At 43.0% G+C, this 11,906-nt stretch overlaps 1 protein-coding gene across 4 annotated transcripts; it reads left to right on the top strand.

Annotated features, from left to right (window-relative positions):
* Nucleotides 1-2,920: 2,920 nt before the first annotated feature.
* LOC136508192 (uncharacterized) lies at nt 2,921-11,704 on the top strand. Of its 4 annotated transcripts, XM_066502817.1 has the most exons (13): nt 2,923-3,221; nt 6,376-6,480; nt 7,549-7,635; nt 7,895-7,948; nt 8,026-8,171; nt 8,284-8,437; nt 8,513-8,650; nt 8,882-8,953; nt 9,033-9,106; nt 9,196-9,337; nt 10,158-10,236; nt 11,041-11,146; nt 11,363-11,704. In XM_066502817.1, exons 1-12 carry the CDS (start codon nt 3,051-3,053, stop codon nt 11,136-11,138), a joined length of 1,320 nt encoding a protein of 439 aa, XP_066358914.1. In that variant the 5' UTR covers nt 2,923-3,050; the 3' UTR covers nt 11,139-11,146; nt 11,363-11,704. The 4 variants fall into 4 exon arrangements, with proteins under 4 accessions (XP_066358916.1, XP_066358914.1, XP_066358915.1 ...); XM_066502819.1 differs by lacking the exon at nt 11,363-11,704 and having other exon boundaries at nt 2,921-3,221; nt 10,941-11,078; XM_066502820.1 differs by having other exon boundaries at nt 2,934-3,221; nt 11,041-11,704.
* The last annotated feature ends 202 nt before the right edge of the window (nt 11,705-11,906 follow it).

Here is an 11,906-nt window from a genome sequence, read left to right as displayed (position 1 = left end):
ACCGGCATGTTCCGCCTTAATTTACTGATTAACTTTCTCTCCTTGTTAATTATAGGGTCAAATTGACTGGCACACCCTCAGTCACGACCATCTGGTCTAGTGTCCACTCCTAAGCCCAAAGAGAGTTCGAGATCTGCTCTACGCGGTTTCTCTCGGCTAGCTTCGTGTGTGCTGCACCTGATGGCGGAGGACGACTCGTCGCCTTTTCGCCGTCCACACATGCTACCTAGAGATGGCAATGGGCCCTGATCCTCGATCCCTCATAGAGAATTCCCCCATTAAGGGACAGGGATGTGGTCAATTTATCCCCCACGAGGATCGATTTGGTAATAATGTGATCCCCGTCAGGGATGCCAAGGATGACGATGGTTCCCTAATCCCCATCCTCAATCCCTACTCTCATGCCCCGCTATAGCATCTCATGAGCGAGATGAACCAGAGGGCAGAGCTCCAGGCCCATCTAAAAGGCCCATTATTTATTGTCGACTATATATACCACCACTAACCCTAAGTCCTAGGTGGCCAAGTCTTTAGTCCACACCAGCCGCCGCCCATCAGAGCTCTGGAGCAGCACTAGCGCCACTACTGCGTCACTAGAGGTTAAGATGAGGAGTCTGTCACGGAGTGTGCGTGGTGTCACCGGCGTCTAGCTTGCTTCTTGCGAAGTCACGGACTTAATCCCCAAGCTGCAACGCCATCCACTGGTTACCACTCTTGAACCTCCCACACGGCTCCACACCATTCACCAAAGCCAAAAAGAGGCAAGGCATGCAACCATGGGCAGAAGATGATGTGGTTAAGATGCTAAACACTACGCATCAATTCCATTCACTATCTCATAGTCATAGGGCTCTTCATCATTGTGATGCATATTTTCTTTAGATTTGTGAGAATAGAACTAATGTTTCCTGTTATTTGGATTTCGACAGATGAGAACCACTAAATGTTCCTTGTCCTTTGGATTTTGTGATATGAGAACAACAATTGTTTTTGAGAAATCGACATTGAAATCTTTGCTCCTGTGTCGTATCCTCTTCTAACTATAATTTTATTACGGGACGGGGATCTTGGTGGGGGTTAATTCTTCACCGAGGGACCGGGATGGGGAAAAAGTGTCCCCACAAACATTGCCATGGACAGGGAATCCTCCCTTGAAGACGGGGATGGGAAACCATCCCCCGATATAGGGAATTCCCCGTTGTCATCTCTAATACCCTTCATATTGTCAGGTAGTGCACATCTGATATAGTCCATATATCTTCAAGGATCATAATATACCTACAAAAATATGAAAAATATAAGCGGTGCATAAATCTACAAAAACATGCATGCTCAGCATAAGTCTTGGTGCAAGATGGTGAGTTTAGATCAATTAAATCAATGCAAGAAGTAGACACATTCTTTTGAATTATGTCAAAGAGAAACCTTTTTAGGTACTTGTACTAGCTTCTAGTTTTTTAAAGTTTGTTAGCTAGCTCAACATTATAATCTGCAAATGTGTCAATTTTTCTTGCATGTTCATCATAACTTTTATTTGAGCTAACTAACTTTTGTTCCAAGTTTTGATTTTTGCTTGGTGCTTAGTGCAAGCTTCTTGAAACTGTTCGACCAAGTTAGCAAGATCTTCATAGGAAGGAGGGGAGTCATTATGACTTCATTGTTTTCGCTTTCAACTATATTTTTCTTGCCACGAGACATATGTGTGAAGAGCTTGATGATAACTTGTGGTGGAGCCTCCTGTGATGGGCTTCTTCCTCACTTGAAGAGTCATCCCATGCATTCACATTTGTAAGGCATTGACCACATTTTCCTTTCCTTCCATTCTTATTGTTCTTTAACTTGGGTTTGTTTGGACAATCCTCCACAAAAGTGCTAAATCTCACCACAACCTATTTGTGTTTTTCTTTGGTTGTTGAACGTGATGTCTTCAATTGTGATGGGCACGCCCTTGGACTAGATCTTGCCAATCATCTTCTTCACTCCTCTAATTAATCTCATCACTTCTTCATCATTGGAGGAGGATTATCTTCCTCTTTCTCATCTTCTCCCTCACTTGAACTTGAGCTTGATTCAACCTCTTAATCTTCTTATGTTCATCGCACGGGAGGGCGATGTTTTGCTTGCTTGATGAAGATGTTTTTTTTACCCATCTTCCTTGACATTTCAAATGACATTATCTTCCTGATGGCAATGGCAAGGTTATTGTGCTTAAGTCTTATTGAGAAGACAGAACTATAGCCGTTTTAGCTCTACCAAAGAGATCATTATAAGCACTACATAGGGCATGTCATCTTATACAAACGATTGAAATCATCGCGACTATTATTTGTGGACAATGATAATGGTGGTGTATGTGAAATAAGATCCGTCAGCTAGCTAGGTAAATGTGAGTATCAAGATAACCCTAGCGAAGTGGGCCTAATAGAGTTGCATGTCCACGATAACTGTCCAAGAAAAAAGAAAGAAAAAGTGTAAAGAAAGACAAATCCATAACTATATCTGTCAATATCACGTCATCTTATACAAATAACTGAAGACTATTGTTACTTGCGGACAACCGATGATGGTGGTGAATGTGAAACAAATCGTAGACCTAAACAACAATCTCAGTGCGGTGGAGCTCAACGAAGAAAAAGAAAAAAGAAAGTGAAAAGAAAGACAAATCCGTTGATATCACGCAGTTGATATCACGCAGTCTTATATAAATGATTAAAATTATCCTAATTATTACCTGTGGACGATGGTAATGGTTGTGGATATACGAAAATGAAAATGAAATTCGTCGGTAGGTAGACCTATGCAACATCCAACACTGAAGAAAAGGAAAGGGAAAGTGAAAGAAACGCAAACGCAAACCCACACAGCCGCACCCGTCCGATCCACATCCCGAGCCAGCCGCCTACTCCTCCCACTGACCCCGCGGATTCTCCAAAAAAAAAAAAAAAAAAAAAAACAAACCCGAAGCCGAAAAAGAAAAATCCTCGCCGCCGTCCCTCACCACGGCGACGGCGACCGCGACCTCGGCCCCGAAGTTGCCGACGGCGCCCACCATGTCGGCGTGCTCCCCCGTCCCCACGCTGCGTCCCGACGAGCGGTCCGACCTCCTCTCGCTGCTGGCCGCCGCCGCCCGCCCGCTCACCGACGTCGTCGCCGACTTCCTCGCGCGGTTCCCCCGCGAGCGCCGCCTCCGCGTCGGCGGCGCCCTCTCCTTCCTCCTCGAGGCAAGCCACGCCCGCGCCCGCGCCCTTGCCTCTCCCCCGCTTCCGGCCTTCCAGCTTTTCTCTTGCTTGCTTTCCTTTCGTCAGATTGGGCGGGGTGCTTTGGCGGCGGGAAACGGATCGGGGGCTAGCCTGAGTTGGTTGGGTTAGGGTTTGTGCTGGCTACTCAGATTTGGTGGGTTTTGCTTTCTCGCGCCGGTTTGGGGCACTGCTTTAGCTGGGGTCGACGCGCGAATCGGGATGAGTTAGGCTACTGCATTTTTGCGATTTCACTTTCTGATTGCGGTTTAGGCTTCGGATGGAGTGTCGGATGGTTCGATGTAGCTGACATTTCTGGGGTTTTGGAGACCATTGACTCGCCATCTTTCGGTTTTTCTGGGATGCTTTCTGAATTTTGAATATTTTGACCTGGAATGGATGGATCGCTGGACATGTAGATTTAGGGCCATTTCTTCAGTCTTTCTTAGTTTGAGACTAAGTTCTTTGTGTTTGTGTGTGGCTTCGTGGGGTTAGCTCGATCATGTTTGTTTGGATTTGCACTTGGTGAGAATTTAATAGCTATTGGATTCTTGACCTTGAGTTCTTGCTGTAGCTGCTCTTTATCACTGAGGTTTAGGGTTGTAGTTCATGGTAAACTCAAACCAAACTTCAGGATTTGTCACTTGTAGAATATCATCAGATCAAAATAACGTATAGAACTTGGTCTAAACTCTTTTTCCATAGTCCCATATAGCACAATGAGCATTCCTAGCTTTAGTTACATCAATAGTGTGAGCAAGAGGACGCATAACAGTTCTGGCTTTGAGGATTCACTTGTTTGTTAGTATTGATTAAAGGGAAAATTGGTTATATAACATTGAAAGATCACAAGAATCGAAAAATACCATTGAAAGAGCTCTGTCACGTAAAATACCATTCAAAGATGTAAACGTTAACTGGAAGTAGCATTCCATACGTTCTGTCACCTTCAGAGCTAACGGCGTCTGTCTCCACCCGCTGGGAGCCTGGGACGTACGCTCCTTCTCCAACATCCATCTACTACTCGCCGGCCGGACTGTTTGCCGTTGCCGAAGCCAAAAAGGACGAATGCCTGTGACATGGCGAGCAGAGCAGCGGCGATGCTGCTAGTGGCGCCGTGCGGCGCCCGCGACCTCCCGAGCTATGTGGGTTCTCGGTGGGCCTCGACGTTGTGGTCGACGGCTGGCCGACCGCGAACGCGTCCGAGATGGGTGCCGCCAACCGGAAGCTGCGGGGGCAGGTAACTGCGTTGATCGCGGGCCTCAGCGTGAGCGAAAATGCCTGATTGGACACCCGTGGACAGCAACGGATCGTGCGTCTCCGCCGTCCTCTTGGGAGAGCACGCACATCAGTGGACGCCGAGCAGCCGGCTGTCCTCACAGGACATCCATGGATCGATTGGGCTGGTGCATGCACACATCGTCCTTTTCCATGCGAGAAAGCCGAAAGCGCTCGTTTTGGCGGAGTCCGGCGAGCTGGTACCCGGTGCAAGAATCGTCAGTCGCTCCTGGACCGCGACCGCGACAGCACGGTCGCGCATAGTGCCACTAGCGGCGCCTGTCCGAGCAGCGAGCGGACGGAGAGAAAAGGAGAGAGCAGACCGGTGGTGGCGACTGTCTTGGTGCCGGCGGTGCTCAGCTCCGGCCTTCGGCGCGGCGTCGGCTTCGATGCGCACGGGTGCTCTGTGCTAACCGCACTCGGCTCCAGTGCGGGGAGCTCCGGGCAGCGGGGTAGCGGCGGGAAGGCCCTGTTGCCCGTGGGTCGTGGTGGCGAGCTCCGGCGGCTGGCTGCTGTGGGTGGAGTCGCACGCTGGTGCGGCGCAGCTCCGGCGGAGGTAGCTTCGGCGAGCCGGGGCGAGTGCGTCTCCGGTGGCGTAGGGCGTCGGTGCTGGAGTGCTAGGCGGCAGCGTCCGAGGCAAGGACAGGCGCTGGGCTTGAGCTCCAAGCTGCCTGGGGCGAGGCTGTACCACCGCAGGCCTGCCCAGGTTGATGCGACGTATACAGGCTGTTCTCGACGTCCTCCCATGGCTCTTGCTCGTTTTTGAATTTTGAGTGAAGCACTGAAGCCGAGTGCTCAGACAGACGCAACCAACGGCGTTAACAGTGAAAGTAACAGAGTGCTAGATTGCCGAATGAATGCTCACTTTTAATGGTATTTTACGGCGTGACGAACTTTTGGTGGTATTTTCTGATTCTCGCATTCTTTCGGTGCTATGAAACTAATTTTCCCTTGATTAAATGGATCATCACCCTATTGAACGTGCTTCTATTGGTTCATGCAATCTGAAAGCAGAATCTATATAATTTTCTTATTTCTTGTTGGAGTAAATAATGCCAAACTGCTGGTGCAAGTATGGCCTATTTCAGTTTGATCTACCACTGTCTGGTTATAGAATTAAGGAAAGGCTAGCATATTTGGTTCATGTGTCAATTTTTTTAAGAACGATGTGCAACCTCGGTAGTGCATGAAAAGAAATTTGAAGTTTACACATAGGCTATGATTTTGTTTTTTAATTGTACCATTTCAAAAGACCTTTCACCCTTGAAGAAACATTTAACCAATCATCTTCAGTTCTTTTATGCCCCTTTGCAACAAAAAATAGGTTTGTAACTTGATTGTTCTTCTCTTCGAAGGCTCAATAGTTTTGAGAGGAACCATATTTTCCTTACAGGACATGTCAAATTTCTCCATTAACCATACTGCAACAAAAAATATTTAGGGGTGAAATGAAGAATACTGCAGTTAGAGTTGTATTGATGTTCCACTAATTGGTGGCATGCTATAGCTGATTTAGTGGGTTACAACAGCGCTGAAAGTTTTGGGCTGTTTAGTGCTGCAGAACCTTTCATGTACTGACACTCCCCCCTGCCTGGTACGCTGTCCTGTAGGAGACAATGCACAGCACTAGTGACTTCTGAACCAAATTATGCTGTGACAATAGTAGTTGGTGTTTTCACATGCATTCTCCTTAATAACTTCATATTTGCACCTCACAACAAATTTTTAGGGATACTATTCACCTACCTTTAGTTCATTTTGTAAGTTGGGTCTGTTATGTTCACTATGAGATTCTAGATTCATATTTGCTTTCACTGGAATAGTGCTACAAATCTGATATATTATGTTGCCCTTCGATTAGGACAAGAAGATGCTTCATCCTACTGGCCGTTTAATTGCATTTGCAATTCTTCATCAGAGCTATTCGCCGCAGACGGCAAATCCATATATTCCTATATTGTTAAATGTAAGTGGTAAACCTTGTTGTTTCAATTCTGTGATTTGGTTTATGATAGAAGAATTCACATTTTTCTATTCAGCATACTTAAACAAATCAATGTGCAAAATTGCAATATTCTTCCATATGTTTCATGCTGGACTCGACTGGACTATATTTTACATTTCCCCAACTCCCACATCTAGACTATGGCACTGGTACCAAACACACATTCTGATCTAGTACCGAAGTTCGCGTGTGAGGGCATTCTTCTTTCAGGAGATACTTATGTGGATCAAAAGTTTAGTCATCTACATTATTCTGATGGTGAATTGGTCTCTTGAAAAATTCTGCCTTTTATTGTACATCGTCTTTCTTCTACAAAACCTTCAGCTCCCATTTGGCCAAGACTTGCCTTTATATTCTAGCATATATAAGCTGGATCTTTGCATTCTGTGCTACCCACTTGACAATCTAGGGTCCACACAATGGGTTTCTTATTTTATGTTGACCTCCAAGCTCTATTACTGGAATCTGTTTTTGTTATTGTAAACTTAGGGTCTTATTTGATTTGTGCTTTAGCTGAATCAAATAGCTGAACCTTGGAGCCTTGTATATTAGGTTTCTATAGCTTTATGAATAGTATAAATAACCGTTTTCTTAATATCTAACCATTTTTGAATCAATTGGATCTGTCAGTGTTGCCTCTATTATATTTCTTGAATTGTAACAGCAATTTCTTAGCACCATTATTTTTTAAAGATTAATTAAGGTCAGTTCACATTTTGAATGCATTTCTGTTCAAATCAATCATGTATTCCTCATTTACTGCTCTGTGCTAGAGAGCTACTGTTTATAGCTTTGATTACTACTTATTTATAGCATCTGAGTCCTTGTCTCTTTCGATTGTGGTTTTAGTGGCGCAGAAACATAGCTGATTACTTTCTTTAATCATTTAGCATCATGCTGAAAAATCGAACATTCAACATGTTTTGCTACTTTTCTATGGTTCTTGAGATGTAATTGTTGCAACGTCTTTTGGATGGACTAAATATTTTTCATGCTTGATGCCTTAGTTTCATGTGTTGATATCTACAGGCAGCCTGTGATGAAACGTCAGAGAAATCAGAACGGGCATTTGTCCAATTATTATTGACTTCATCTAGTGGAAACAATAATAATGAGGTCTTTTCTCTTTCTTTGACTTTTAAATACGAGTCAACATTTAGTGTGGCATAGAATGACAATATCATAGGGATTATGTTCTCCTTTCCTATGCTGACATGCATCTATTGATTAAGGGTCATTAGACATTGCTACCATGAAATTTTATATAATATGCAATCAACAGCTTGGACATTGTTTTTTCATTTATTGATGCTGAGAAAGGAACCTGCAAAGTATATGTATTTAGTTAATTTCTGTGGTGATTTTTGTTTTTCAGGTCCTGAATCAGTCTGCGGTAGATTACATTAATGGATCTGTTTCAGCATCTCAGGTGGGCTTTTGATTAGGTAAACAACTTTTTATGTTTTGGTCGAGTATGATTATTCATATGTTCGTCTATTTGTTTAGGATTTTTTGCCTCGGGAACAACTTGAGAAGCAATATTGCAGTACTAGTGTACACTCCCGGCCTCAGATTAGTAGTTTCAGAGCTGCTATGGTTAGAAGTGCTATACCAGATCCAGACGTGCCTCAAAGTTGTGCAAATTCACCAGAGTATGTAGGCTCATGTACACCCCCGTATCTAAATTGATATTTCTTGTGAGGTCCTTGAATTTCATTTGTCCAATTTCTTCTCCTTTATTTATTGCTTTCATAACCTTATAAGGTCTTCGATATCACCACCTGGAAGCAAGCAGAAATCTGCTTCTGATGATAGAGATGCTACTATTGCTGTTTTACTCCAAGACAAATCGGGGGGAAGGTTGGGTCCGCAATGGATTCGGCCCACACCCCCAAGACTTCCTGTACTTGATGGGGAGGTAAAATTACTCAGTCAGAAGTTGCATTTTAATACCAGTTCCGTAAATATAACTTCTATTGTGATGAACATACAGCTACAATGGTTGAACCCTGACAATAACCACGAGCTATTATGGGATTATAGCATGTGTGCTGACACGAGTCGAGGGGCTGCTATCCGAGATTTGATTGCAAGAGCCTTAAAAGGTCCACTTGCACCTGCCCAACAGGAGGTTCACTGCTACATTCTAATATTTCGTCAAGATAATGATGGCTGTTTTTATCAAATTGCTTGTTCTATGACTAGGATTTCTTTTCCTCTTGTTTCCTTATGATAACTTTATAGCCTCATTGCTGGATAAATTTATGGCACCTAGGTTTTATCACCCTTTTTTTCTCAGACATTCTTTGGTACATAAGAGGTTCCGATGGTACATGCCTAATTTGTTCACAGTTTCTTGCAGGAAGTCATAGTAGAACTGACAAATGATCCTAAACTGGTTTATTACTGTGGGATGACCCCACAGAAGCTTCCTGTACGTGTACTCTATGAACTGAGTCTCACATATTTAACGCCATTTGATCTTGGAGTTCTGAATCTATGCATGGTTTCAGGATCTTGTTGAACACAACCCGCTCATTGCTGTTGAGGTTCTTTCGAAGCTAATTCACTCTCCTGACATTCCTGGGTGTGTCTCTTTTCTTTGTTGTATGTTCTATTATCATATAGGCAGCCTTCTTCCTGCCCTTTATTTGACCGATGATCCTTTTTTTGTAGTTACTTTGATGTTCTTGTGCACATGGAAATGAGCTTGCATTCTATGGAAGTTGTGAACAGACTTACTACTGCTGTTGACCTTCCAACAGAGTTTGTCCATGAGTACATCACAAATTGTATCCAATCATGTCAAAACATAAAGGTTTGTTCTTTGTTTTATTCATTTTGATTGAAGTTTTTTTAAGCCTCTCATCTGGGTACAGCTGTAGCATCTGTTCATGCACGAACGCACGCCCACGCTACCCACACACACCACACTCACACCACACGTGCACAACTAGACCTACAACTACACACAGATCAGTAGACCGCGTACTTCCAGAGATCACCGGGACTAGCCATGGTTCCATAGGCAACGGGTGTGTTGCAGTCCCTTTTTGTCTCCACGCGAGAGAGGCTGCAGACATTATTGGGAACAAGTCCCGGCGAGAGATGCGAGTGCGATTCCTGGGAATCGAATTCGCACCGTCAGCGTGCACATCGGCAACGCTAGCCACCCGAGCACTAGCTCAGTTCATTTCGATTGAAGTTGATCAAGAAGTATTCTTCACCATTTTTGTGTATTATCACATCTTAGTTGAAGTTAATGCTTAAATAATTTGGGTTTTAATATCTTGTAATTAGCAGATATGTTCTAGCAGGGGCAACTTAATCTTGACTGCATTCCCTATGGGAATGTGAGACCACTAATGCATATGCTTAAATTACAAGGCCCATGGTGAATCTGGGGATAAGTGCTTTTATCATTAGCCTTGGGGATCACTAGTGATGTGGGTGATTATGGTGCTGTTACGTGTTTTGCATTATTCCAAAAGAAATGCCCTATGGTTTATAGAACGTTGTGCTTTACTCCTTTAATTTCTGCACTTTGTGTTTTGCTTATCGGTTAATTTGGGACTTCTCGTGTTAATGTGCGGTATACTGATATATGTTTATCTGAATGATACTTATTTTTTGTGCAGGATAAATACATGCAAAACAGACTTGTGAGACTAGTTTGTGTTTTCCTGCAGAGTCTTATCCGAAACAAGATTATAAACGGTGAGTTGCTCATGCTTAACAAAGGTCTGCTTTGCATACCGTTGCTGAAATGTCGTAACTTCTGCTATCTCAATAAAAAATAATCAGCTCTCAAAGATTAGAGTTTCATATTCCTGCTTTCCGCCTCGAGTGTAATATCCAACTGTACACCTTGACTTTAGTACTTTACACCCTGTGCACCTTTCATATTATTTATTTCTGCCATCTCAATTGTATGGTTTGCTCACTTCTGTAGGCTAGTTGCTTATTACTTATCTTGCATTTCATTCCCTGATGCATTTTTAAGGTAAAATTCAAATGCTCTTAAGCTACTTGTTGTCATATGTGGTTAAAACATTCTGATCTCTACTTTGATTTGATATCCTATGCATATACATGTGTAACACTTTAGCCATTTTCTCGTTTGGTTCTTGTTGCTCCCTTTTTGCTTGGATATATTGCAATGTCTATTTCTATGGTCTGAAAACTGAGACAATATAGTCTCTCAGGTCTGGAGGTGCTGTTTGACAATAACCATGAACGCATTATGTATTTATTTATTTATAACTGATCTTGTAGTTTCCAGCTAATATAGTTACATGTAGACATTGTTATTCATAAAACAATCAGTGTCTTGTGTGCAATACCATTGATAGCTGCCCTGGTGCAATTTGAATCTCATGAAGTTAATTGTATTCGTTTCAAGTTTCCTTGTTTTCTTGTAGGCTTGTAAATTGTTGAAATGCTAGTCCACAAGTTTGGGTTTTCCCACCCTTTTCCGAGTGGACAACGCAGATAATTTTGTGCATTTTTATTTGGGTGCAGTTCAAGATCTTTTCATTGAGGTACAAGCGTTCTGTATTGAATTTTCACGGATAAGGGAAGCAGCTGGTCTATTCCGGCTACTCAAATCGTTGGAGTGAAAGAATTTGTATGTTTTTACTTACCTTCTCTGTACCATACTGCATCTTTTTCCTAATTATGTATGTACATCTTCATTGTCATGGTTCAGTCAAATGCCTCAAGGGCATTGGATGCGATCATGTGCTGTATTGAAATTTTCCATGGAACCATTTTTGGAACTTTATGGGCTGTGGTAGTATGATGTGATAGAAACGTCCTGATTGTTTAAAATTCCAATTGTCAGATAGACTGATTGTATCGACATCGAAAGTTTGAAGTTTGCCTGTTCTGGGTAGTTCTCTGGCCACAACTGGGTGTTCAAGATCGGTCGGTATGTTACGTGCACCCTCTCTCACTTGCAGAGTCTGGCACCCTTTGTAATGACAGTGCATACCCTTGAAAAGAGTGGCTAGAGCAGTCGGCCAGTCAGATAAACACATGTGTTAATTGTTGGTGCATGTTTAGATCAGCTTGTACTTTGTAGGCTCATTTGTATGGAAACGAATAATACATGCATGTTTTGATCTAGTCATATTTGCTGTGTAACCTAAACAACGCTTCAAATCTGTTTTATTATTGTCAGTCATCCTCGCCTGGTGCGTGGTTTCTGGATGATTTTTCCACAATTGATTTACCGTTTTCTGTTTAAACCACATCAGGTTGTCAGTCTTTCTCATCAAACTTGCCTGTGTTATAATGATAGCAGTATCTACATTCCCCTCCAACACAGCTTGAATAGCATCTTTGTAAGAGTCACAGCTCACAAAGCAGGTTGGTTTTATAGACAA

The sequence above is a fragment of the Miscanthus floridulus genome, chromosome 15, assembly GCF_019320115.1.
Source record: "Miscanthus floridulus cultivar M001 chromosome 15, ASM1932011v1, whole genome shotgun sequence".
NCBI classification, from domain to species: Eukaryota; Viridiplantae; Streptophyta; class Magnoliopsida; order Poales; family Poaceae; genus Miscanthus; species Miscanthus floridulus.
Note: the sequence above shows the minus strand (reverse complement) of the source record. Positions and strands in the feature narration are given on the sequence as shown.

Excerpts from the sequence above, each read along its gene's own strand:
- LOC136508192 (XM_066502817.1), top strand. The coding sequence starts at position 3,051 with ATGTCGGCGTGCTCCCCCGTCCCCACGCTGCGTCCCGACGAGCGGTCC. Across the intron at positions 9,107-9,195 it reads CACTCTCCTGACATTCCTGG|TTACTTTGATGTTCTTGTGC; the intron begins GTGTGTCTCTTT and ends CTTTTTTTGTAG. Across the intron at positions 10,237-11,040 it reads CCGAAACAAGATTATAAACG|TTCAAGATCTTTTCATTGAG; the intron begins GTGAGTTGCTCA and ends ATTTGGGTGCAG.